This window comes from Phodopus roborovskii, unplaced genomic scaffold (genome assembly GCF_943737965.1).
Source record: "Phodopus roborovskii unplaced genomic scaffold, PHOROB, whole genome shotgun sequence".
NCBI classification, from domain to species: domain Eukaryota; kingdom Metazoa; phylum Chordata; class Mammalia; order Rodentia; family Cricetidae; genus Phodopus; species Phodopus roborovskii.
The window spans coordinates 201,812-229,579 of NW_026126461.1; the positions used below are offsets into that span (position 1 = coordinate 201,812).

The 27,768-nt window shown below is 39.7% G+C and overlaps 1 protein-coding gene across 1 annotated transcript in view; it reads left to right on the plus strand.

The window, feature by feature from the left end:
- Psmd1 (proteasome 26S subunit, non-ATPase 1) overlaps positions 1 to 27,435 on the plus strand; it is a 72,559-nt gene extending 45,124 nt beyond the window's left edge. Inside the window, exons 17-24 of the mRNA XM_051190703.1 lie at positions 5,315 to 5,429; positions 8,479 to 8,595; positions 16,625 to 16,727; positions 18,105 to 18,274; positions 20,396 to 20,488; positions 22,465 to 22,551; positions 23,381 to 23,527; positions 27,264 to 27,435. Coding sequence (XP_051046660.1) covers positions 5,315 to 5,429; positions 8,479 to 8,595; positions 16,625 to 16,727; positions 18,105 to 18,274; positions 20,396 to 20,488; positions 22,465 to 22,551; positions 23,381 to 23,527; positions 27,264 to 27,410 — 979 coding nt within the window. The 3' untranslated portion in view covers positions 27,411 to 27,435. The remainder of the gene's footprint in view (positions 1 to 5,314; positions 5,430 to 8,478; positions 8,596 to 16,624; positions 16,728 to 18,104; positions 18,275 to 20,395; positions 20,489 to 22,464; positions 22,552 to 23,380; positions 23,528 to 27,263) is intronic.
- Positions 27,436 to 27,768: the final 333 nt, after the last annotated feature.

Here is a 27,768-nt window from a genome sequence, read left to right on the forward strand (position 1 = left end):
CAGTGCCCACAAAAATGCTGTTTCTTATTTGCCACAGAGGTAATACGAGAGGAGATAGTACACACCATGCTATCTGAGCCTTGAATACTTTCCCTCTTAGTTTTAGAAAACATACAGAATAAAAGCTCTAAATAGTTGCAAGTAATGGATTAGCAAGTACTGGCTGCCCACCCAGTAAGACTCAAGCCCACCTAAGGCCTGGATTTACCAGCTGAGAATCTGAGTCTGTGTAGTCATTTGTCTGATTGGTGTTGATTTAAATGATTTTTTATGACTCATTTTATAATTCCTTCAGTTGAAGAGAAAGTAGTCTGAAGTATTACTAGCCAAGTATTTGCTTTTAGTAATAACTACATCCTTCTACAGAGTCTTAACTGTGGTCACCTAAGTCTGCCAGATTTGAACCATTTTTTTAAGTGCTTATTTTTCCCTTGCCCTTCCCAGTTCCCTTAAGAAGCACCTTAAGAGGAAGATGAAGTTATTTGTTCATTATACTCACAAACCCCGTTAAATTTGTTTTTATAAATTGTAATCCACTAAATAGATATAAAAGACTGTGGAAGCACAGCTCCTGAAGATTAAGATGGAAACAACAAAAACTTAGTTCCATATGTATTTGCTAACTACTTACCTCTCATCTGCGTGTGTTTCCTAAGCATGCCGTCCTGTGTCTGTTCACTGGGACTCCTTCTCCTGACATCCTCCTCCCATTGACTTACTCAGAGTCTCCAGCACTGGTACTTGGAAGCAGTGAAACAAATGTGTTGTGCATCTGTACGCCTGCCAGAGAGGTTATTTCCTCTTCCATACTGTCATTATTAGACCATAGCTGCATTCATTGTAATTCATAAAAACCACTCGTTAATTGTGTCCAACCAGTTCATGACCCTTATTCAAGTTACGTCCTTATGTGTCATCTTTGATTTGGGGGAAATGTAATAAACTCTTATTTTAGTGTAAGATGATTTTATTTGGAATTAAGCCTCAGCTGTTTTTCCCTTTTGAGGAAAAAAGATATAGTCTAGAGGTTTTGGAACTAGTAATTTCTAGCAGTGAAACAAGATTCTCATCCAGCTTTCTGCCTTTGCTGTGGAGCACAATTAATTTGCTCACATCACAGCCTTATATAGAAGAGCACAGAAAGCTCTACATGTGCTTGTATACATAGATTTTGGCAGAAACTTTGTCACTGCTCATTTCTAAACAGCCTCTGAATTTGGGAGCTGGTTCATTGGCAACTTCTTTTTCCACTGACTTTTAATTGAGAAAAGTTTATAATTTATAGAAAAAAAAAGAATTTCTGTCCATTTTTTGAAAAGTAATGTATAAGTCTTTACAATTTTGCTCCTGAAATTTAAACTGTAAGACTGGCTTAGTAATAGTATTTCCTCTTTAAAGATCTTCATAGGTCCTTTGGAATTTAGTTACTTCTTTACATCCAGATTACTGATGTGGTTTGTGGTTTTTTGTTTGTTTGTTTGTTTGTTTTTTATTGTTGTTGTTGTTGTTTGGTTTGGTTTTTCAAGACAGGGTTTCTCTGTAACAGCCCTGGCTGTCCTGGAACTCAGAATGATCTGCCTGTCTCTGCCTCCCAAGTGCTAGGATTAAAGGTGTGCACCGCTGACGCCACTACCACCTGGCAGGGTTTGTGTATTTTTTTATTATGACATTTTCATACATGTTCATAAAATATTTCCATCATATTTCACATCCTCTTACTCTGCCTTATCCGTGGGAGTCCACAGTGACCCCATTCCATCTTGACTTAAGATCAGAGAGTTCAAGCTTGTTTTTGCTCCTCAAGGTCAAACGGCAGGATTTGGCCAAAGGCCAAATGCTTTGAGAATTAAGGGGGTGATTACACTTATTTGTTCCTTGAACCAAAGAAAGGAAGTCTTTTGCCCTCCTCCTTTTGCCTTGGGTATAAATTTAAGACAGCGGCAGTATTCACTGAGAGCCCTCCCGATTCTAGCTTCTGTCTTTTGCCTCTTTCTTTCTCAATCCTCACTCCCCTTGTCAGGTACTTTTCGACAGGTCAGCTGCCCCAGACACTCATCCTCTCCCATTCCCACTCACCACTCACTCTCCTCTTCCCAGCTAGCCTGCTTCTACTTTCATGTGTGTCTGTGTCCCAGCATTTACAGAGCATGGGCATCTTACCGGTGGCTATAACACTGAAGAAAATGATTTCCTGTCCCCATCAACAGTTTGATAATCCTCAAGATCTATTTCTTTTCTTCTTCTCTTTCTTCCTTCTTTTGCGTCATCCCTATATGGTTTCTCATAGTACTTTCTGTTGATTGCATCTCAGTATTGTAATTTAATGTATTGTTTTGTTCTCTGTACTTCCTAAAATTCTTCTTAATATTTTGCTACTATTTTATTTAGTTTGTGTGTACATGGTATGGGGAGGACTGTGTATGCCAAGCACATGTATCAGAGGACAGTTTGCATTTGTCTCCTTTAGTCACGTGGGTCTCAAGGGTCAAACTCAGGTAGTCAGGTTTGACAGCAGGTGCTTTACCTGCCAAGCCATCTCACTGACCCATTTCCTAGAACCTTGATAATATTCAGATTCTTTTTCTCTCTCCCCATGTATTTGTCTATTTCCTAATTGAGAGCTAAGACTGATGATTTACATAAAGTCTAATTGTTTTCATGATGTATTAGCAATCATTGATAGTCATGTTGAGGTCTCTTGATTCTTTATAAGTTGCAAAATGATTATGCAATTTTATCATGATTTCATTTACTGTTACTGTAAATCATTATATATACATATGTGTGCAAAGATTACTCTACAAATTTTGCTTTTGATGTGTTTTTGCAATTTCAGTCACTGCTTAGAAACTCCTTTGTCTATTAGAGCTGTCTGCCGGAAACCCTAACATTAGCCTATGAAGAGCTTATGGCTTTATTGTGCTCTTCAAAAGAGATTAAATGCCTAAGCTAGTTTATTAAAGGCTGTCTTTCCTTGTCTAAACACTTAGGTTTTCTCAAGAATGTGTCAGATCTGGAATGTTATTAGACTAAAACTGACAGGGTTTTTGTTTTGTTTTGTTTTTTTAAACCTTTGCATTTCCAGCGCTCACTACCAGTTTAAGTCTCAACTGCAGTCAGCTAGCTAGTAAAATCATATAACAGCTCCTAGTATTTGAGCTACCGGGGAGAATTTTTTTCTCCTTACATCTCACAAAATAATAATGCCATTTGAGAAACAAAACACTTAAGTCCCAGTTGTATTCTCTTTCAAGTGGTTTTCTACTAAAGATGATAGAGGGGTGGGTAAAGTCAGAGTACATTATACACATGCATGAAAATAGAGTGAAACCTAGAGTTCTGTACAGTGAATAGGAAGGGAAGGAAAACTGAATGTTGGGAGTAGGGCATGTTCCTACCACTTTCAGATGGAGATTATAAAATAAGCCAAGTTTTAAGATAGGATTTTAGGTGAACTCTTTTTTTATGAGTCAGTTTTCCCTATCTGAAATATCCTGCCCTTACTGCAACTAAATGACAAATTGTTAAATTCTGTGGGTCACTAATTCCCCGAAAAGTTGCTAAGGAATTCTGAAAGTGAGAAGCTTAAGTATAACCAGCTATCTAGCAAACCCAGCTTGTTTAATACTGTTTTGAAAGAGCCTTTGACTGTGAGTTACACTGACTTTCTAGAGATCCAACTACAACATATTAGGTACACACACAAATGCCTGATCTGATCCAAAGCCAGTTTCTGGTCTTGCATTTAGATTTCAATGGTGACAGCATAGAGACATGTCTGAGATAATACTTTGTGGATGAAATAATTAAGGCTCAGTAAAATTCAGAGCTTGTCTCCCTGGTGATAAATAACCACCTTAGGATTAGAACCCCACTCTTTCTGATTCTAAGCTTATATTCCTTCTATGTCAGTGAACCAAACAAGGCCATGCAAGCAGAAATAAGAGTTAAGGGTTTCACTTGATTCACTGGCATATTAGTTGGGAAATCTGAGGGAATGAATAGAATGGAATTATATAGACAAATGGTCATTATGAGAAGTGGGGGGGGGGTTGTTCTTTAGTCCTCTCTTCCTTTCTGTAGTTGACTGAAGCATCAGTGATGTTTTCGGTTAAAGACTTCCTACTGGCCCCTAGATTCTGTTCAGGATGGTGCTTGGATTGTAGGGAGTTAGTTCAAGGCCTCACAGGGGCTAATATATTTTAGTTCCTATGCATTGTGCCAAGCCTCTGATATCATCTGGCACTTGTAACTCTACCAGAAAAATATCACAAATTTTTATATCTTCAAAACTTCCTTTGTGATGGATGACCCTGCTAAAAACAGTGTTTTCTGCCTGTGTGTGTGTGTGTGTGTGTGTGTGTGTGTATGTGTGTGTATATATATATAACTAGTTTTTCCTCTGTTGGTAAAGAGAGCTAGAGAGTGGAGGGGAAAGATTCCATATTCTGAAAGTATCTTGATTTATTAGCATGATGTAATGTTATAGTTGCAAAAAATACTCAGTGGAGAAATAGTAGATAGAAGCCAAGAGTGTTGAAACAAAGAAATTCATATGTGCAATTTATGGTTAGATGATGTCAGTGATTTGTGTGCAATCCCGTCTTCAAATCTTCCCCTTGGAAGGTTTGCACAAATGTTACATTGGCAAAATGATTATTAGCTGTAAGCAAAGAACTTTTCATTGAAATAAAATATCTGAATTTTGTTACTTATTTCAGTGTATCATACCCACCCCACTCCCCATGTAGCTGTGGCTGGCCTGGTACTCACAATGTAGACCAGGCTGGCCTCAAACTCACAGGTATCCTCTGCTTCCAGAGTGCTGGAATTGGAGTATTTATACATTTGTGCTGCCCTGGAAATATCATAATGACTCTGTAATTGCCTTGTCTAATGTAACAAAATGTATAGTGCCCAGAAAGTAGGAAAGCGGGTACAGAGGAATGTGCTGCGTGTGCCTGACTATTCTACACTCCGAAAGGTGCTAGAAAATACCCAGCATGCAGAGAACTTGCTTCAGAAGCCCCTGACAGTCTTCTGTGTAGAATTCTCTGGGAGATTTTTTTCAATTGTTTTTAATAATCTTAGAAATGTGTGTTCCTTGATGGCTCTGACTTTCCTGTGTAACACAGGCTGTGCTCAAGTGGTGATCTTCCTGCTCTGTGGAAGATTTGTAATCCTATAACCTGTTTGTTATAATTGTACGTTGTTTCCTGTGTCTTAAAATAAGACAATATAAACGTGTTTAAAGTTCTTCCATTTTGGTTTATAGCTTGTTGTCTATAACACTGTCTTCTTTGCTTCCTATTAGGACGCCTGAACAGTGTCCAAGTGTTGTTTCTTTGTTGTCAGAGAGTTACAACCCTCATGTGCGCTACGGAGCTGCGATGGCCCTGGGGATCTGCTGTGCTGGCACAGGAAACAAGGTAAGGCCCAAACCAGTGGGGTCAGTTCTTCCTTGGCACCAGGCTTTTCCGCTGCAGAGAATTGTATGAAACAGCTGTGGAAATACAGATGCAGCGTGATGTCTGAGACTGAGCTCGGCACACAGAGCTTTGCAGTGCTCCCCGCCTTACCGCTCTGCAGTGCCTGAGGCCCCTAAGAACAAACGTGGTACTTGTGGGTAACCATTGAGAACTGCTCTGCCATGTCACATGGTTATTCCCTCTGTTTAACTGGTACTGTGGAAATTAAGATTGCTATCTGAAGCCACCCAAAATTAACTCATTTTTTTTGTTATTTTTAATTACATACATGGGTGCATGTCTGTGTGTGGGTATGTGTACATCAGTGCAGGTGCTATGGAGGCCAGAAGTATCAATTTCCCAGATGACTGTGACATAAAATCTCGATTCACAGCACTGATACAATCACCATAATTTGTCTCAAATAGCACACGTGTGTACATCCTAGACACCTTGGGTGGACCTTTCTTTTAACTCAGTATTTTTTTTTTTTTAAATACGTTTTGTCTGCTTGTATATCTCCAAACCCTACATGTAGTGCTTGTGGAGGCCAGAAGAGGCCATTGGGCCCCCTGGAGCTGTGTATGGATGCTGGAATTGAATCCAGGTCCTCTGGGAAAGCATCAAGTGCTCTTAACCACTGAGCCATCTCTCGGGCCCAACTTGTGTGACTTTTTTCCTCTAATAAAGAGTGTTTGTATTAGATATATCCCCCCCCCCCCCGTTCATCCTACACACATCATTGATACTCACTGTATACATACAAACATTATTTAATGCAAAAAAGGTTCTAAATTTCCTTTGGGCTGGCAAGATAGCTCAACAGGTAAAGGTGCTTGCCACCAAACCTAGCAGCCTGAGCTCAGCCTCTAGGACCTATGTGGTAGAAAGAGATGATCAGTTCTCAGAGGTTATCTTCCATTTGCACAGTATGGCATTCATGCCAACACAAACTCAGGCACGTGCACACACATACACACACACCAGTAAATTAATTTTAAAAAGAATTTTTAGAGCTGGGACTGGAGAGATGGCTCAGTGGTTAAGAGCACTGGCTGCTCTTCCAGAAAACCCTGGTTCAGTTCCCAGCACCCACATGGTAGCTCACAACTATCCTTAACTCCTCCTGTTCCTTGGGATCTAACACCACCACATAAACATAAGTGCAGGCAAAACACCAATGTACATAAAAAATAAAATAGTTTTTTAAAAAATAATTTTTAGAGCTATTGTATTCTCTCCTGATGTTTTATCCTAATCGGTTGTCCTGCTCCCCTCTCCTCCTTTCCTCCCTCCTTCTCTCCCCCTCTCCCTCTTTCTCTCTCTCATTCTCTACTCCCCCCCTTTCCCTCTCTAGGCAGAGCCCTGCCCTGTTGCTCAGTCTGAATTTTCTCTCTTTAGCTTCTCAAATACTACAATTACAGGACTACGCCACCATAACCAGTTTCCTGGTCTTTTGTTTGTTTGTTTGTTTGTTTGTTTTTAATAAGCACTTATTGCCACCTTACTTACTTTTATAACTATTTAGCTTAATATCTATGCCCCTTTACTGAAACATAAGATTTCTGTGAGTAAAATGTTAACTGCTAGACTGGCAATCATATTTGGCACTTGATTTATTAGGGAGGAAATTTCTTATGTAAACATCTATGAAGACAGTCATGGTAGCACATTTTTCTAGTCCCAGCACTTGGGAGGCAGAGGCAGATAGAGCTTGCTGGATTCAAGGCCAAGTCCTAGGCCAGCTAGGGATATATAGTGAGACCCTGTTTCAAAAAACAAAGAAGTGTGTATCAGAGGCTTGAAAGATGACTCTAGTTAAGAGCACAGACTAGTCCTATAGCAGTTCATAATTTGGTTCTCAGCACCCACATCAAGTAGCTCACAACCACCTTTTTACTCCAGCTCTGGGAGATCCCACACATTCATCTGGCCTTCAAGGGTACCTGAATCGTATGCACATACCTACCCCTACCTTTACACACATACACATAATTAAAGTGGTGCATGCCTTTAATTCCAGCACTCAGAAGGCAGAAGCAGGTGGATCGCTGAGTTCAAGGCCAGCTTGGTCTATAGAGTTCCAGGTCAGCTAGGGCTACACAAAGAAACCTTGTCTCAAAAAAGAAAAATTTGTATCTTTGTTTTTATTAGAGAGATCATTAAATATATGTAAGAATTTTTTTTCTTTGTTATAGAAGGGAGAGAATACATGCATTCCACCCACATATGTCAAGGTCAGAGGACAGCTTGCAGAAGTTAGGTTTTTCTCTTTCTATGTGTGGGTCCTGGTAATCAAACTCAGGTTTTCAGGTTTAACAGCCGGCTCCTTACCTGCTGAGCTGTCTCATTAGCTGCTTTTTTTTTTTTTTTTTTTTTTTTTTGAATACATATGTTCTATAAACAAAGGAAAGATATTTTGCTAAGCATTTTTCCACTTTTATTTTATATTTATATCAGCTCTCATAAGTTTGATACAAATTGGATCTTTTTCTTTCCATATTATTCTAAACTTAATATGATATCTAGGAGCAAATGTTCTTTGAAACATGGTATCTGACAAGTTAATACAATGAAAAATGTTATTACTCGTGCTAAACAAGTCTGCTTTATTTATAGATAATTTGTGTGGCCTACGTATCTGTACCTAGCTGAAAGAGATTTGGCAAGTGATTACTTTTATTTAGGAAACTTAGCCAGGCAGTGGTGGCACACACCTTCAGTCCCAGCATTCAGGGGTCAAGTCTTGTATGAGTTTGAGATCAGCCTGGTCTATAGAGCAAGTTCCAGGACAGTCAGGGCTACTCAGAGAAACCCTGTCTCAAAAAAAAAAGAAAGAAAGAAAGAAAGAAAGAAAGAAAGAAAGAAAGAAAGAAAGAAAGAAAGAAAGAAAGAGGAACCTTAAACATTGCCCTAATCTAAAATACCTTTGAAACTAATTAATTTGAAAATGCAGCCATCTCAACTTCACTTAAAGTTTTGTTTGTGTTTTTGTTTGTAACAATTTCAGGAAGCAATTAATTTACTAGAGCCAATGACAAATGACCCTGTGAACTACGTGAGGCAAGGGGCCCTGATAGCTTCAGCTCTCATCATGATCCAACAGACCGAAATCACTTGTCCAAAGGTGAGCAAAGAAACTCTGGAAGGGAGGTGGTTTGGTCTTTTCTTTAGTAGTTTATCTTAGTCACTGAAAGTAAGAAATTATAACTCATGGGGTAAAATAATATAATCAGCTTTTTGTTTGTTTTGATATTTTGTTTTTGCCTCCCCGTGTGCTTTTAGATTCAAGAGGGCTGACTGGGTATCCTGTTAGAGAATGCAAATTCAATCTGACTTTTCTTCCCCAGCCTTCTGAGGCAGTGAGATATCCTCCTTCACTTTATGTGTAAATCCAACCTCCATCTTAAAAGAATTCTTACCCTCCTAGGCAATCCTGGGCAGAGTGTTAGTGGCTCAGGAACTTTTTAAAGTAGCTCTTGATGTTAGTATCTCAGCTAATGACTAATGTCTGTCACTTTTAATGTGAAATTCAGTGCATAGTGACCTCTGGCCACAAGTCCTCCAAGTGGTCCCTCTGAAACCTCTTTCTCTGGATCTTTGCTGAAGGAGAAAGATAGGCTGCACCTGCTATTGATTAAGCATAGCAGATTTTGAGGCACTTAATTAATACTTCACTCATGACAGTCGCTTAACTTATACTAATCTTTGCTGTGTGGTGCTTCTGGACACAGCCAAAACATCTTATTCTGTTGAAAACAGGAAGTGTGTATGTATTATTTGTATATTTGTATATCTTGCTTGATGTGTTTAGTGGTAGTGTGCAAAGTGGTACCTATGGTACCTGCTTGTAATCTTAGCTTTTCAGGAGGGCCTCAAGTTCTAGCACTACCTTGGCTACAGGGAGTTTCAAGGCCAGCCTAGAAAATTTAGCAAAGACCTTAACTCGGTATTGAAACAGATGGGGCAGGGGGGTCTCAGTGGTTAAGTTATATGTGTTGGTTTAATCTCCAGTACTGAAAAGAAGAAAGAAAAGTACTTAGCCTGTGTCCATAATATTGTATTTAAACTTTTAGAGCATTTAGCAGCCTTGAATTGATTGTGTATATCTGAGAAGCAATAAAAAAGAAAACATTACTAACGGGGGAAAAAAAGCAGGGGTGTCACAAGTTCAAGGCTGTCCTGGACAACATAGTGAGTACATTGTCTTTAAAAAAAAAAAAAAAGGAGGGGAAAGGAGCAAGGCCACTGGCCTCTCTGCATCTGCAGCCTCAGCAGTGGGTCCTGAGGAAGAGAGTCAGGAAAGAGAGATGCCAGACTCTGCAGTGTCCTCTGCCTCCGCGGAGCTTGGTCTGACGGGCCTTTAGTTTCTAAGCAGCCACTGTCATTTTGTCTCATTATCCACTGCTTCTCTGAAAATCATTTCAGAGTTTCTGAAAGTTGTATTATTGCATTATTGCACATAAACTCTTGACTTCTCATCTTGTTTTTCCCAAAAATTGCTTAATATACTATGCCTTCCAGAACATAAACATCTTTGCAAACACAGACCACATTTATTCATGCTTTAAATATAGCAGCTAACATATGAGCAGCTTTTATTTCTGCTTTTGATGTTGCACTGAGCCTTTGGAGGTTATCCAGCTGAGCAATGTCATTAAAGAATGTACCTCCTCAAATAGTCATATATAAATATTTATCCACTTAGACCTCACATACTGCTTTCACATTGCTTCTGTTGTTAACTAGACAAAAGTTTAGCCATCTTCATAGTCTAGCTATAGAATTTCAGTGATTAAACCAGGTGTGGGAGCTGTAAGAGTATTTGCTACATAATAATGAAGACCTGAGTACCCCAGCACCATGTAAAAGTCACACATGGCCACAAATGCACCTGTACCTCCAGCACTGTGAGGAACAGAAACAGGAGGATCTCTGAGGATCACAGCTACCAGCCTAACTCCAGGTCCAATGAGAAAGAGACCTGTCTAAAGGGAATAAGACAGAGAGTGAGAAAGTAGGATCCCTGGTACTCTTCTCTGGCCTCCATGCATATGCCATACACACACAATAAATAAATTACTTAATTAAAATGAAACTGGTATGAAGGTGCCTGGTTGTAATCCCAGGGGCTTAAGACCAGCCTACATTAGTAAGTCTGAGGCTGTCCCAGGCTACATGAGAGCCTATCTCACAGACATGCACATACACATACACACACACACATACACACACACGCACACGCACGCAGAGAGAGAGGGGTGGGGAACACGACTTTGATCCCAGTACAGAGTTAAGTAGATCTCTGGTTTCAAGGCCAGCCTGGTCTGCAGAGCAAGTTCCAGGAGAGCTGGGGTTACACAGAGAAACCTATCTTAAAAGAAAAAAAATTTAAGAAAAAGAATTGTAGTGTTTTTAGTAGTCATAACCTCAAACTAACAGGATAGCAGAACCCTTTTGAAGTAGAATAAACTACAGTATTTTGGTTTTCATTTTTAAATTGACTAAGAAACATCACATTTAGAAAAACAGACAAGGTACAGCAGTTTAAGTAATTGACTTTTTTTTTTTTAAACAATTGCAAGTTTTGATCTTGAATAGAGAGAGTCTCAACTGGTATGAACAATGGTATGAAAAATGTCTTTAGTTGTATCAGAACTAAGAACATTTAAGTAATACTGACAAAGTGGATAAAGGCACCTGCCAGCAAGTATGAGCTCTGTCCCTAGGTCCCACAAAGTGGAGGGATGGAAGGCTAACTCCTACAAGTTGTCCTGTGACTTCCACATGTGTACTGTGGTACTTATGCACCTACACACATACAGACACATAAATACTATGTACTAAAAATAAATTTTAAAAATAAGAATTTAAAGATTTAAATGTACCTATAGCTGCTAGCTCTGTAATTAATATGCATTGGCTGATCAAATGTCTATGTTTACATCCTGACTACAAAAGTAAAACTGTTTAATAATGTCTGTATTTTTAGAGAGAACAAAATTCTCAAATCCCCAGAGTTCTACATTTTCAAATCAGTACTCAAACACAAACATCAGGGAATTAAGAATTATATCCTGGGGCTTGAGAGATGGCTCTGCAGTTAAGAGTACTGGTTGCTCTTCCAAAGGACTCAGGTTAAATTCCCAGCACCCACACACTCAACAACTATGCCAGTCCCAGTGGAGCTAATACCCTCTTCAGGCTTCTGTGGGCACCAGACACACACATTGTACAGAGATTTATATGCAGGCAAAACATCCATATACATAAAAAATGATTAAAAAGAGGATAATTATACTCCTTCCTCATAGAATTACAAAGGAAAATGACCTTGGATATTGTGTAAGATTCATAATGGAAGACTGAAGTGTTTGTATAATATTACGTCATAGTTCTAACACAGCCTGCACATTGTGCTCTTGGTTTAAGTAATGCCAGTATGTCTTTGCCTTGTTTATATCAGTTTCTCATTTGTTCACACCCAGAAACATAAACCCAGGATCACAGGAACATTTCTGTATTATTACAGACAGAATTTAGAAGGTTTTAAGTGCACACTTAACCTTTTAATGGGTTCTTGGAGCTAGTTTCTCTCAAAAACCTAACTCCCTTCTTCATGAATCATCTGTTGTTTGTCTTGTTAAATGAAATCCACCATTAGCAGTTTATTTGAACATTTACATGGTAATATAGTGTGTAAAAAGATGAAAAAACTACAATGTAAAAATAAGCTCTCAGAGCTGGGGAGGTGATGACTCATTCCTTAAAAGTCCTTGCTGCTCTAATAGAGGATCCAAGTTCAATTCCCAGCACCCACATCAGGCAGCTCACTAGCTGCTGAATTCCAGCTCTAGAGTATCCAATGCTCTGTTCTGGCCTCTGAGGATACACACACACACACACACACACACACACACACACACACACACACACACACACACACACACACAAAGTACATTTAGAACTAATAATAATGAAATCTAGTGCTCTTCTTTGTCTTAACATCATTTATTCTGTGATCTGGTGCAAAGAATCTTCTCTGACCACTGACAAGTAGATGTTGTCCCACCATTGACAAGTACCTGTTTTAGAAGCAGGGTCGTGTTTAGCCAAACTTGTTAAACTTCTTACTTCTACAATGAAATTGTAGTTTGGTTAGATTAGGCTTTTGTTGGCTATCATGATTCATCAGAAATGAATCTAAAGAATTGTAATTCTTTTCCCTTGATCAAAAAAAATAGCATTTCTGCTTCCAGAAGTATAAGGTTAGCATTTAGAATTTGATAAATATTTTAAATGCATAACTTTATGCCAGAGAGATGACTCAGCAGGTACAGGCACTTGCCACCAAACCTGATGACCTGAGTTAGATCCCTGAAGCTACACTCCCAAAAATTGTTCTCTAACCTCTACACACACACACACACACACACACACACACACACACACACACACACACGTTCTTTTTTTTAAGCTAGAACTATTTTTTATGTAAGTTTAAAAATATTAGATTTTAAATACTCATTTTCTATAGAAAAATGTTTATAAACACAAAATTTTGTAAGATATTTAAGATATAGGACACTATCATAGTGGAGTTCCAGCACGCAGAAAACAGAGGTAGGCAGATATCTGTTGAGTTTGAGGCCAGCCTCGTCTACAGAGTGAGTTCCAGGATGGCAAGGGCGACACAGAAAAACCCTGTCTCAAAAAATAAGAAAGGAAGGAAGGAAGGAGGGAGGGAGGGAAGGAAGGAAGGAGACAGTATCACATAGTTAAAATTAATAAAATTGAGATGAAAGCTGAAAATATGTATGATTGGGATAACAAGTTTTATCAGCCATTTTTGCATGGCTGTGAACAAAATACCTCATGGAAACCATCTGAGTTCATGGCTTCGAGGAATTTTAATTCATCATAGAAAGAAAACATGACAGAATGACTCTTTCCATGGTGGCTGTTTGCATAGCAGTGGATCTGGTAGCAGACATTGAGAACAGAAGCAGGGGTATGTATGGCCATAACCCAGTGGTTCTCAACCTATGCGTTTCAATATCCTACATATTAAGTGTTTACATTATGATTCATAACAGTAGCAAAAGTATAGTTACGAAGTAGCAATTAAATAATTTTATGATTGGGGGTCACCCCCCCAACATTAGAGACTATATTAAAGGATGTTAGGAAGGTTGAGAATCACTGCTATAACCTTCAAAGTGACCTTCTAGTTACCTACTTTAACCAGCTAGGATTGACCTCCTAAAAGTTCCACAGCCTTCTAAAACATCACCACCAAAGAACCAGTGATCAAAATATGAGTGACAGAGATATCTCAGTTTAAATCATTGTACAGTGAAATCGTGAAGTTATCAGTAATAATATCTTGAAAGAAAAATAAGAATCATTTTTACTTTAGATATGTAGAGTTTGAAGTAACAGTAAGTCATTTGAAAGAGGGCTAGGAGTATAGGGGGCAAAGTCAACTGAGCAAAGATATATGGACTTTACATGAAATGAAATTCATAGCCCTTTACTGTTGCAAAATCCAGGAAGGTTTGAAACCTTATGGGTTTGCTTTTAAGGGCCCAATTGACTATAGAATCTGACCCAGAAATGAGTCATTTGTTGCTTTTATCCCACTTATGGTAAATATCTGTGTGTTTGCTGCTAAAGACGTACTAATTTGATTATGGAATATTGTCCCACACTCTACCAGAAATACAAAGGTTGTGTGTCTTTTTTTTTTTTTTTTTTTTTTTTTTTTTTTTTTTTTTTGGAGATGTGTATGGGTGTTTTGTCTGTATGCCACACGGGTGCTGTGCATGATACTTGCAGAGGCCAGGAGAGGCTCAGATCTCCTGGAACTGGAATTATAGAATGGCCCTGTGAGTCCTGGAACTCAAACCCAGGTCCTACTGCTCTTCACCACTGAACCATCTCTCCAGTCCTCATATTAGGTTTCTAAATCTAAATTCCAAATTCATCTGGCCTCAAGGAAGAATTACAGTTGTATAGTTTAAGTTCTAAACACAGATGACAAACCTGTTCCTGATATGTCAAGATAATTTTTTGCAGCCAGAATGAAGAAGGAAGGAGGGAAGGAAGTGTGCTCTGCAGAAGAAATAGCTCCAGAGAATTTGTTCCTTTCTGATTTTTCTAATAGTATAGGGTATCAAATGCAGAGCATGATGAATATTTAAAATGTATGATTTTAGAAAAGGTAGATTTCAGAAACTTGTACATAGTAGAACACATGGATCACAGAATAAACTAAATTTTTTAAGTTATTATTTTCCACAAGTTCTAGTTTTTTGTTTGTTTTGTTTTGTTTTATTTTGAGAGGGGGTATATTACCATTCTTTTCATTTTACTGTTTTTTTTTTTTTTTTGAGACAGATGATTTCCCTGTGTAGTTTGGGCTGGCTTCTACTCTCAAGTGACGGGTGGGGTTGTAAGTGTGTGCCTCTGTGCCTGGCCATGGCACCAATTATATTCTGAACAATGAAGCTAGTTAGAAAACTATATGATAAGATTGTATTTAAATTTTCCTTTGTAATGTACATACAGTGCTTTGGTATTTATTTTTATAAGTTCATGGGATATTTTTTAGTCTTTAGCTAAATATTTCCATCCTCTATAAGGTAATGTAAGTATTTATCTAAAACAAGTTCAGAATCAAAGGTATTTGACCTGTTGAGTCAGAGTAAAAACATCAAACCTTAGATTATTTAAAATTAGTTGTGAACTCAGTGATGATTTAAGTATGTTGGATGTTGTAGTTTTTAAAGATGTATGGCTAGAAGTATATGACTTAGTGGTGAGTAAAACTGAGAGCCATCTTTAAGAATCTTGTTTTGTTAGCAGTGTTTAGGTGGCAGAGCTGATAGTCCAGAAGGTAGTAGAGTCTGCCTCCATAAGACATCCATGCTCACTGAAGTATGAAATGACTCATTCATGTGACCACACATTGCTTCTGTTAGTCTTTAGAACATGGATGAGGGAGATGGTATAAACCTCCATGAGAGGGAAAAGCTAAGGCGCAGAAAAGCTAGTAAGTGTTAGATACAGTCATAACATACCTATGATCCCAGCCACTAAGGAGGCTTCAGCAAAAGTATCATTTGTGCTCAAGAGACCTGGACCGCCTTACAAGAAGACCCATCTGAAAAGAGAAGGGACACAGGACAGACAGACAGATTAGTAATTTACCCAAAGGCTTCCAAGAGCAGAGAGTCATATGCCAGGGCTGTCTGATTCTGTTACTCGGCCACAGGGTCACGCTGTAGCCTTCAGACCAGTACAAACAGAAGAGATTCTGAATGTGTTCTAAAGTCATTATGTTAGGAAACTGAGATCTGGTGTTTTCTGCTTTTGGCAGAGCATGTGCTTCTTGAACAAGCAGACATCTTCCTGAGTGCCTACCATTTGAAAGCACTGTTGGGAAAACAAGGAAGTGTAAGACATGGAAGAAGCATAAGATGGTGCCCCACCTCCACCCAAACAATTAAAGAAATCACTTTGTTTATTAAGAATACATTATAAGTATTTTTATGTGAAAGAACTATATAGTAACTTTAGGAAAATACTAAAGCATAAACAATTACTGATAATCTCACCCTAGGTTGACTCATAAGAGTACTGATTCTGACCATGTCTTCAAAAACCGGTGTGTGTTCAGAATGCACATCTTTAATGTTTATGATTACACTCACAGTCTGAGTAAAGGGTCATTTACATAAGGTAGAACTAAAGGGCTGTGCCTGTTAGGAGATTTGTTCAGTTGGCAGTAAGCAGCATACATGTAATTCAAAGTGCAGCAAAAAAAAAGAAAAGAAAAGCCTTAGTGTTTGCTTGACAGTTTGGGCCTGCTGACTGCCTGGTGCAGAATGAGATCTCATTCAGCATTCCCTTGAGTCTGAGTCATCCACTGTGGAATGAGGACTGAAAACAGCCGGTGCTACCACACTAGGAAGTTAGAACACTGATTTCAGGCACAGAACTGTTCTGCCTTCACATCTGGTCCATCTCCATCATTTAAATGTCTTGAAATTGAGAGCTCAGTCTCAATACCATTAACACAGTCTATTGGGTGCTCTTTAATGGCACAACAAATGGACAGAGTTAGACCGTAATTTTTCTTCTTGCTTCTTCAGGTGAATCAGTTCAGGCAGCTGTATTCCAAAGTCATCAATGACAAGCACGATGATGTCATGGCCAAATTTGGCGCTATTCTGGCCCAAGGCATACTGGATGCAGGTAAATGTTCTTAGGTCTTCCAGATGTATTATGTAAATCTAATGAAACAGCTAATCTAATGTCTCGTATGACATCATGGAAATCTGAAGCAAATTATTCCAAGGTAGAGCTTGAGGAGTGTATAGTTTCCATAGATAATTTTCAGTTATTCAAGCACAAACATATATGTCACACCATTCCCTCTTGCCTCCCTGCTAAGGACTGAACCCAGGACATCACACATGGAATATATATAATTATACCATTGAGTAACTGCATATTACCCTTTTTATGTTTTATTCTGAGGCAGGGTCTTACGTTGCCCTGGTTGGCCTTGAACTTGCTATCCTCTTACCTCAACCTCTTATAAGTAGCTGACAAGTGCTCAGCAAGTCTTAATCCTTTTATGTAACAGCTATATAAGCTCAAGTTATTTTCTCTCTTTGTTCTCTTTCTTGCTTTGTGAGGTCTACCTTATACTGTTGGGAGGATCAGAAAATATTAGAGAAGAGTTAGAACAGTTCTGTCTACTTAGTAAAGTGTTCGGTGACTTTCAGCTGGGGTTTCTTTTGTGGGAAAGAGTAACAGGATTCACTCTGTAATCCAAGCTAGCCTCAATTCAAACCATTCTTGCTATCTCAGCCTCCCAGGATCATAGATGGTCATGTACCAGTACATCCTGCAAAAATCCAACTCTGTAACTGATGGCTCAGCTCTTCCTTCTAACTCACTGGCTTACACACTGTATTTCTCTAGACTTCCCAAAGGAGTAGTCTAAAGGATGTGGCAAGAGACAGAACAAATTGGGGTTCAATCCTTTTACCTCTCACAGTACAAACTTCTGATTAAAATCAGCTGATTTCATTGTTTATCATATTTATCTTCGGGGAAAAAAATATGTGGAATCCAGAATTAATTGTTGAATTTTCCTTTCGTGGAGCTGGAAAGATGGCTCAATGGTTAAGAGCACTCTCTGCTCTTAGAGAAGACCCAAGTTCAGTTCCCAGAACCCACATCAGATGGGTCACAAACAACCTCCTGTAGCTACAATTTCAATGATTCAGTACTCTCTTCTGTCCCTGTGAACATCAGACACCCACATGGTACATATACATACACCTAAGCAAAACACTCATACATATAAAATAAATCACTGAGTGCAATGGTACACACCTTTAATCCCAGCATTCAGGAGGCAGAGGCAGTCTGATTTCTGTGAATTCAAGGCTGGCCTGGTCTACATAGTGAGTTCCAGGACAGCCGGAGCTAAATATTGAGACTCTGTCTTAAAGAAAAACAGAAAAAATATATCACCAGCTGCTTCCCTTGTGCAGTACCTGGAAATACTTTTTCATCTTGGTGGGTTGCTCTGCTCATGGTTTTTCCCTTTTTCCGCAGGTGGTCATAATGTTACAATCTCCTTACAGTCCAGGACTGGACACACTCATATGCCTTCTGTGGTTGGCGTCCTTGTCTTTACCCAGTTCTGGTTCTGGTTTCCCCTTTCGCATTTCCTGTCGTTGGCTTATACTCCTACCTGTGTCATTGGCCTTAACAAGGACTTAAAGGTATGGCTGTGAGTCCTGAGCTCTGTGGGATATCCTGTGAAACTTGAAAGGTGATCGTTGTGGGTAGCATATTTTCATTCAGTCTGAGTTAGCCTTTAGTCCTTATGGAGTAGAGTTTGTGTGTAGCAGTTTTGAAAGGAAATGTTTGCTGACTGTGTAGCACTGGACACATCTTTTGAGAGGGAATGATGGTATGGATACTTAATACAAAAATAAGAGTGTTTATAAGCCATTCTGTGCATTTTGGGCATTTTGGTTTGGTTTTTGTTTCGCAAGAGGGTATCACTCCTGACTGGCCTGGAATTCACTATGTAGACCATGGTGGCCTTCAACTCAGAGAGACCTGCCTGCCTTTGCCTCCAGAATACTTCAATTGAAAGCATGTGCCACCATGCCTGGCTAGTAGTATTTTTGGTTTGGGGAATAGATAGAGTCATTCTGTGTAGCTCAGTGACCTCTGAACTCAGTCAGGGTCCCTTTGCCTTAACCTCCAGAGCACTGGAATTCCAGGCCTGGACCACCATGCTTGGCCACTTGTATTTCAAAGGCAGCAAGAGGCTCAACACAGTTCAGTAGCCAGTGTTGGTAGAAACTTTGAGAGTCTGACCCTGAGTGTTTATTTTAGGCATATTTAAGCATAGCACAGATTGGTGAAAATTTTCCTGACGAGAATTAACTCAGTCTCATATGTACAGCAAAGCTATGCCTACTTTGTAAAGTACCTATCTTCCATAAAGATGAGTTCTATAGATCGACTGAGAAAAACAAGCTCATGATAAGGGTCTGGGGGAGGATCCTGGGTAGTGTCCAGTCACACAGATAGCACAGAGGTCACCAGGCTGTTAACCTCATCCGCTCCCTCTGGGCAGAAAACAGATTAGACACTTCTCTCTTTGAAGAGGCAACCCTGCATGTTTAACATTACTGGTTCCCCTAGTGCGTCTCTGAGCACAAAAACCTCCTTGCCTAGGTAACAAAGAATTACTAGTATAGGGGACAAAAACACAGGAGAGTATTCCTTCAGTAGTGGCAGAAAACAAGACCAGCAGTGAGGAATCAGGGAGTCTGATGGGATAAAACTGATTACAAAGGTTAAAAGCTTTACGTGCTACGTACTCACAATTTTTAATCACATTTTTTAATGAGATTTGTGATTGGGTTTTCCTCAGTCCTGTGACCTAGTGATTCATCTTGTTCTTCCTTAAAGGCTTTTGGACTTTTAAATACCTCTTATATTCTGTCATCACTGTTGTTAAGATGATTTGTTAAATTTTCAGAATGAAATTTTTTAAGCTCAAATTTGTCTTAAATAATTCCTTATATTAATATTTCATTATAGCTATACAACTATTCTTCAGTAAATATTTCAATGTTAAAAGTGCTTACAGTGGCAAATATTCAGCATCTTTATTTCTCAAAACAACAGAATTTTGTTTTCCTAATCCCTAATATTTAACATTGTTATTAAACCTCTTATGTAATCTTTGGAGGCTTGCATCTGCCAAACAATTTTATGCTGTTTTCATTCTTCACAATGAAAGTGAGATAGACAAGATAAGTTTCTGTCTTAGCAAATATGGTGCTTATTACCATTTTTCATCAATGCAAAGTAGCTAAGTAAAGAAAGATGCAGGCTAGAGGGCAGGTTTGTTCTGTAAGTAATAAAGCTAGTTTTCCATTAGGCCCGTGTTAGAAAGCATGATTATGTGATATGGAAACTGTATCCAGACTAGTAAGTTGTCAGTGTGGTACAAGGAATGGTCGTGAACATTTACGGAGCAGAAGGAACCTATAGCTCTTTACTAAGTAGATAACAGTTGTTCCCATGTTCACAGCATAAGTAGTACCTAGCCAATTAACACTGGGTGGTTTGTGAGAAAACACAAGAGAAAGTGATAACATGTTCTGTGATAAAGCTTTAGGATCTGTAGGAAACTGAGTACCAAAATTAGATCACAACACTTTTCTAGAGCACTAACATGGAACCAGCTCTGTTGTTTGATCATTTAACTTACATGGAAACTGTCCATCTCCCTTTTGCATCATATGCTTGTTAAAAACAAAATACATGTCTTAATATTATTTCCATGGAGAGAACAAAAGAATGTTTTATTTCTTCAGATGCCGAAAGTTCAATACAAATCAAATTGTAAACCATCCACATTTGCATATCCTGCCCCTCTGGAAGTACCAAAAGAAAAAGAAAAGGAAAAGGTATGTTATTTGAGTCTTTAAGTAACATTTTTTTTCTTGTTAGAGGAGCTATTGACTATTTAAGTGATACAGTTTGGTTTGAGTAGGGTCTCACTATGGGGTCCTGGCTAACCTGGGACTTTAGTATATTAGACTGACCTCAAACTCACAGCTACTGCCTCCGGGTACAAAGATTAAGGGCATGTGCCATCATGCTACACAACTTTAGTTATGTGTTATGTGGGATGGGGTGGGGTATTCATCTGAGTGTGGGTGCCTACAGAGACATGAGATCTTTCTTGGAGCTGGAGTTACAGGCAGTTGTGAGTTGCTTGACATGAGTGCTGGGAACCAGACTCCGGTTCTTGGAAGAGTAGTGTGTGTTCTTAACGGTTAAGCTATGTCTTCAGCCCTGGTGTGTGGGTGTGTGTGTGGGGGTGGGTGGGTGGGTGGGTGTGTGTGTAGATGCTCGTGCACTCCCGACACAGTATCTGTGAAGGTTAAGGACTTTTAAGCATTAGTTTTGATTCCTTCACCCTGTGGGTCATGGGGATCAAACCCAGGTCGTCAGGTTTGGCACACACACACACTCGTGCATTCAGGGCTCATCAGGGCTCAAAGACTAGAAAAGGGCATCAATCCCTTCTGGAGCTAGAGTTACAGTTAGGTTTCAGCCTATCTGCCTGACATGGGTGCTGGGACCCAAACTCAAATCCTCTGGAAGAACGTGTGCTCTTACCTTTTTTTTTTTTGTTGTTGTTGTTTTTTTAAGCAAATGTGATGTGATGACTAACATTAGACTTAAAAATAAAGGAAAGGGCCTTTTCCTCTCTTGGTATCCCAGCCCCATGGCACAAGAGTTATAACATGCAAACGTTTGCTCTGCTCTCTCTGTCAGTACCTCTTACACCAAAATGCCAGCATTTTCTATGTGCTGACCCTACCTCCTACATCTTACTGTAACAGTATTTTCAGTGTATAACTTTTCCCCAAAGCTGCAGAGCAATATCTTTATTATTTCTTTTATCTGATGTACATTTAAGGACTTTTTTTAATTTGATATACTGCAGATGAGGCTACAATAAAAGTGTTTATGTACACACCTGTGTTCTTGTGCAGTTTTATCTGTCACTTAGAATAGTAGGTACGGAATTGTGTGGTCAAAAGTAACTCATATTGCCAGGCAGTGGTGGCACCCACTTTTAATCCCAGCATTCAGGAGACAGAGACAGGCATTATCTCTGTGAGTTTCAGTCCAGCCTGGTCTACAAAGCAAGTTCCAGGATAGCCAAGGCAGTTATACAGAAAAAAGTAACTAATATTATTTATTTTCATGTATATCACCTAAAACAAGCAACCTTTTCATGATGCTAATGTGTGGGAAATTGTTCTTTATTTTAAGATGTTTCATATTAACTATTGGTTGATTTTGCTTTGTTTTCTGTATAAGTAATTTTACAATTGACCAAATTGAAGGTAGCAAGTGACGAATATGCTTTCATAACATATATTACTCCATTTTCAAAGTTTTGTTTCCCCCTTGATTTCAAGTGAGATTCATCAAGGAAGACCATTTGTAGCTAACTATTGTGTATTGCCATTTCAAGGTATCTATTCTGAGAACATCTCTGTGACCAAGAATTTTCCAGTGCTTTCCCCATAAAGCCAACAAGAACATAGCATTCAAGTCTGTGTCTCAGAAGCAGATGATAGCAAATTCACACCCAAGGCAGATCAGAAGAGCGTGGTTGTTTAGGACACAGCCCCAGTAGCTAAAGATGATAGTAAGCAAATGATATACCTTAATGTCCTACTTGCTTTCCCATTTATTCTCCAGTGGTTTGTTGTTTACAGAACTACACTGTCAATACAAAAAGCAACCCTCTCATAATGCTTGTGTGAGGAAAACAGGGACACCCTGCAAGACTGTTTCCTTGGACTTGTGTCTTAGTGTGTAGGTGAGAGATTATAACAGTTGCCATTTTGACTGTTTCTAGGTTTCCACTGCTGTGTTGTCTATTACTGCCAAAGCTAAAAAAAAGGAAAAAGAAAAAGAAAAAAAGGAAGAGGAGAAGATGGAAGTGGTAAGTGTAGATCAGTGGTTACATCTTAATACCTGTTGTGGTCGAGATTCCTTAAACACTCTTGTGCTTTGCACTTAGCTTAGCTTTTTCAGTTAATTACCCTGCTTCTAGCATACAGAATCACTTCATTACATTAGAGACTCTAGAAAACCATGTCTGTATTAGATAGCTTTTCTTGTTGCTGTAACAGCTGCAGAGAGGAGAGGGTTTGGGCTCATGGTTTTAAGGGATATCCAGTCTGTTGGACAGGAGGCATGGTGGCTGGGGTTTCATCTTTGACAGAGGTAGTATGTAGCATTGCTTGCTCATATCATGATCAGAAAGCAGAGCATTCAAGCTGGCAGCAGAGCAGAGCCACTCTGCATCCCTTAGGCCCATCCTTTACCAGTGAGACCCCCATGTCCAAAAAGTTCCCAGATGTTCACATGCATGAACTTACAGAGGACAGTTCACATGACCCCCATAACAGTGTCCATTTGTAGGCAGGTAGACGAGTACAGAACAGGAATGAGTTCCATGGGAAAGTTACAAGTAAAGTAGGCTTTGAAGAACAAAGTTCTGAGTAGACAGTGACTCCATAAAAGAGAAAGTCTTTCAGGAAGACTGATGGTCATCTCTTTAAATAGACCCTCTCCTGATCTCTGTTGGTAGAAAACCCTTTAAAACAATTCATATCATCCTCACCCAAGTAGAGTCTGCTATCATTTTAGTTGTACTTTGTATCTGTCACTGCCTTTTGTACCTGACAGTGGTCTATAGACTTATCAGACAGACTCAAGTAATGTGGGACAAAAGTGATCCTTTATTGATTGCTTTTCTCTCATCCTAGGATGAAGCAGAAAAGAAGGAAGAAAAAGAGAAGAAAAAAGAACCTGAACCAAACTTCCAGCTGTTGGATAATCCAGCACGAGTTATGCCTGCCCAGCTAAAGGTCTTAACCATGACAGAGACCTGCAGATACCAGCCTTTCAAACCAGTAAGTTCTGATTGCTCTTAGCTGTGTTTGCTGGTGGGATATTAGTCTGTAGGACTAGGTAGGACTGGCAGAAGAGGATAAATCCCCAAAAAATTTTAGAGCAAGGTCACTAATACCTTAAAAACAAACAAGAACATTCCCCTCAGCTTTGTAGAGATTTTTGGAGAGCTTTTCTTTTCTTTAGTAATTTTTTTTTTAATGAGGAGGTAGGGTTCAAGGGTTCAAGACTGGGTTTGGGTTTCTCTGTGTAATAGCGCTGGCTGTAGACCAGGCTGGCCTCCAACTCACAGAGCTCCCCCGCCTCTGCCTCCCAGGTGCTGTAATTAAAGGCCTTCTCCACCGCCACCCTGCCATAGTAATTCCTAAGAACTATGTTCCCTCTTCTGTCACAGATTAAGGCACATAACTACAAGCCAGACACACTGGACTGAGTTTTAACTCCTTCATAGGTTTTGTGACCTTGGTCCAAGTGCTAAATATTTCTTACTGTTTACTCCATTTGTAAAATAGAACTATCTTAATTAATAAGCACAGATCAAAGACATTAATATGCAGTCTGGTGCAATGGCACACACCTTTGATCCCAGCACTTGAGAGGCAGAGGCCAGCCAGCCAGCTCTACAAAGTAAATTCTAGAACAGCCAGGTAGGACCATACACGGAGAAACTCTGTCATGAGAATTGGGGGTGAGGGGGTGGTCTTTGCAAGCACTGAAAACAAAACCTGGCCCTGCCAAATAAGTGACCATAATTATACTGTTGTCTTAAACGTAAAATTTACAATAAAAAAGGATCTTTGTGATAGTCCATCAACCCTAAGACAGCATGTTTCTTGTTAGAAACAGGTGTATATTGGTTACTTTCTTATGAGTGCTGGGGCTCCTTGCATCTCAGGAGACTAGGAAGTGGGGTCAGGGAAGCAAGCCCAGGCTTGCCCTTATGTCTGCCACCTGTGCCCTACATTCCAAAGGGTCATAAGCTCCCAAAACAATACCATCCTCTGGGCACAAGTGTTCAAACTAAGCCTCTGCATAACATTACACATTCAAACCAGAAATTTTTGCATGTTACTGTATTCTTGTTTCAATTTATTTTTTGTCACTTTATTTTTTGGTGTTGGTTTTGTTGTTGTTGTTGTTTATTTTTTTGAGACCAGATCTTACTCTATAGTCCACTCTGGCCTAGAACTCATTTTGCACCCCAGACTGGCCTTGAACCAATAGACAATCCTCCTGACTAGGGCTCCTCAGTGCCTGTAATGCTACTCCTGACCCAATTGTCTTAAGTTTAGAAAGCCTGTAACCAACCCATGCAAGATATCCAGATATTGAGTCTGTTGTCTAAAATATCATATATGAGATTGATGGATCATCATGTGGGAGTAAGTTTATTTTTTATCAACCCAGTGATAAATTAAAAACAACTCTTGTTTCGGTTGTGAGCCACGGTGTTCCTGACTAGATTATCAGCTTTCAGAGACAAAGACAAGAAATGGAAATTGTTCATTGGTGTGTCGTGGTTTCAAGCTGAATGTGGGCATGCCTGCGTTTATATCCCGGCTCCTTTCTTTAGTGGTGTGACTTAGTAATTCCTTTGCATTTCATTTTCTTCACCTGCAAAATCAGTACAATAATTGCCTCTACTCTAGTGATACTGTGGAGGAGGGCATTTCCAGGTCAGTTCCAGCTTGATTTCCTGTCATTGGTGCAGGGTTTTATACATTAAAGGAGTGTGTTTTATATTGTGTGAGTTACTTCATCTTAATAAAAGAGCACTCCTTCAAATGTACATCTAAGAAAGAAATTGCCCTTTGGTCCACTCTATATACTCTCAATGGCAAGGTCATTAATATGTGCCTCAGATGGTGGGTTTGAAAGAAACTCTGTGGAACTTGGTGGCTCATTCCTCTATCCCAGCACTTGAGATACTGAGGCAAGTGGATCTCTGTGAGTTGTAGTCTGAGCTCCAGGTCAACCAAGACTACATACTGAGACTCTTATCTCAATGCCCCCCTCGGGAAGGAAAAAGAAGGCTGATAATGTCCCTACTTTGCTTCAGCAAGAATTCACCATCTTGGGTTCTTAATAGCCTTTTAGACAACAGAATATCTGTCTTCTCTTCTCCTTAGCAAATGAACATTTTTGCCAGCACAGAAAGCACTAACCTAAAATGAGATACAACTATAAGCAGCTCTTTGGATGTGTGGATTGTGTTGCACAGTGAGAGTGAGATCATTTAGCTCTGATGAGCATATAGTAGACGTTAGAACCCCTAGTTACAGGTTTCCAGAAACTTGGAAATCTCTTCTGAGTCGATATTTTATTCTGCTTGGAGGTTCATCTCCATTTACTCCACTAGGAATTCATGTAACTTTTAGCCATGGAGGATGAGGGCAGTGGTCATATTCTCTGTTGTTCTTAGGCTGTTGATAGTTAAGGCAGAGTCCATTCTTAGAATGCATTCTTTGCAAGAAAAGCAAACTTCTTAAGGGATAGCTGAAGATTCTTTGGTGTGCGTGCATTCGTTAGGAGGGAAAATAATCTAGAAATTCTTGAAGGCACACCAGTTTTACAGCAGGCAGGGCAGAGTCTTGAGGAGTAAAATCAGATTAGGTTCAGCTGCAGAGACACTGACCCACATGAGTCCTTTGACTGATGCTCTTGTTCTTCTTCCCTTCCCTGTAATGTGCTTTGTAGAAGTGCTTTTTCCAGATGTGCCTTGCCACTGTTGACTGATTCAATTACAGGGAGCAGCTTTCCATTTCCTTTGACACAGACAAGCAAACGGAATAAGATTAGCATGCCAGAGATGGTTCACTAGTTTGGTGTTTGAATCAGCTAATAGGCTAAGAGAGGGCTTAATAGAATTGCTACTACTTTCTTTTGTCTTTCCATCTGGTTTCTCATTACTTACATCACAGTGGTTTCTAGATTACAGTGAAAACACTCAGATGTTTTTATATTCATTATTTTCTCTGACATTCTGGAATTGCTGGAAGGAAAAAAACTGCCTTTTATTTGTAACTTTTCATGAGTCACACAATTAGACTAGAGTGTTTCAAAAACTATAATACTGGGCTGGGGAGATGACTCAGCCATTAAAGCCACAACATTTATTGTGGGGGGCAACAAAAAACTATAATATGCATTCATATCAAAGGTCTAGGGGTACTTGTTACTTATCCAGAGGACTCGGGTTCTGGTCCCCAAAGTCACATAGCTGCTCACTGCTATCTATCTGTAACTCCCGTTTCAGAGAAACCATTGCTCTCTTCTAGCCTCTTCAGCCATTACACACACCTGGTGCACAGACATTCATACAGACAAAACATACACATAAATAAAAGCAAAAAGGTTGGGGATGGTCCTTAGGTTGGGGCTAACTTTCCCTTGTTTTAGAGAGGCTCTCGAGTGGTAATAAAGTCGCTGATCCAAGACCACTGTCTTCAGTAAGGTAGGAAGGAAGTCGAATGCTATGTAAACGTTCTACCCACAATCAGACCGAGGCTGATAATCATTTCTTTGGCTGGAAAGCACTTCTTTAGTTGGGCTGCACATAGAGCCCACCGTGCGCTGGTCCTCAGTGGAGAGGAGTTGTTTTACACTGGTGTAGTAACCCCTCACCCTTTACCTTGCGCAGCAAGTGTTGAGGGCCCATTTAACAAGCACCCACTCTAGATGGCAGAGCATTGTGAAAGGTGAGTGGCGCTTACTCTGTTTCCTTCTCTATGTGTGCAGCTCTCCATTGGAGGCATCATAATTCTGAAAGACACCAGTGAAGACATCGAAGAACTTGTGGAACCTGTGGCAGCACACGGCCCAAAAATTGAAGAGGAGGAGCAAGAGCCAGAGCCCCCAGAGCCATTCGAGTATATTGATGATTAAGGACCACTGGGGTGAGCGCTCATCAGTCACTGCTGGAGGGGAGCAAGAGTGTGGCTTCACTCCTCCCTTTATTTGTTCCTTGTTTACCCAAATAGCAGTAAAGCTTCTCGGCGCATCTGCACGTGGGCTACTGCGTACTTGTCTTTCTTTGGCTTTGTGCTGTAATGCTCTGCCAGCTCCTCAAAGCCAGTAGTCTGCACCCTGTTCTTAAGTCTTCAGGGAGTGGGGAGCTGGCCCCAGAAAAGAGCCTTCTTAACCACGGCTAAACAAAGCCACTCATGGAGGCACATGCCTATAAACCAACGCAGGAGTTTCAAGGCTAGGCTTGGCTGTATAGCAAGGTGCTTGTTCCCCAGCA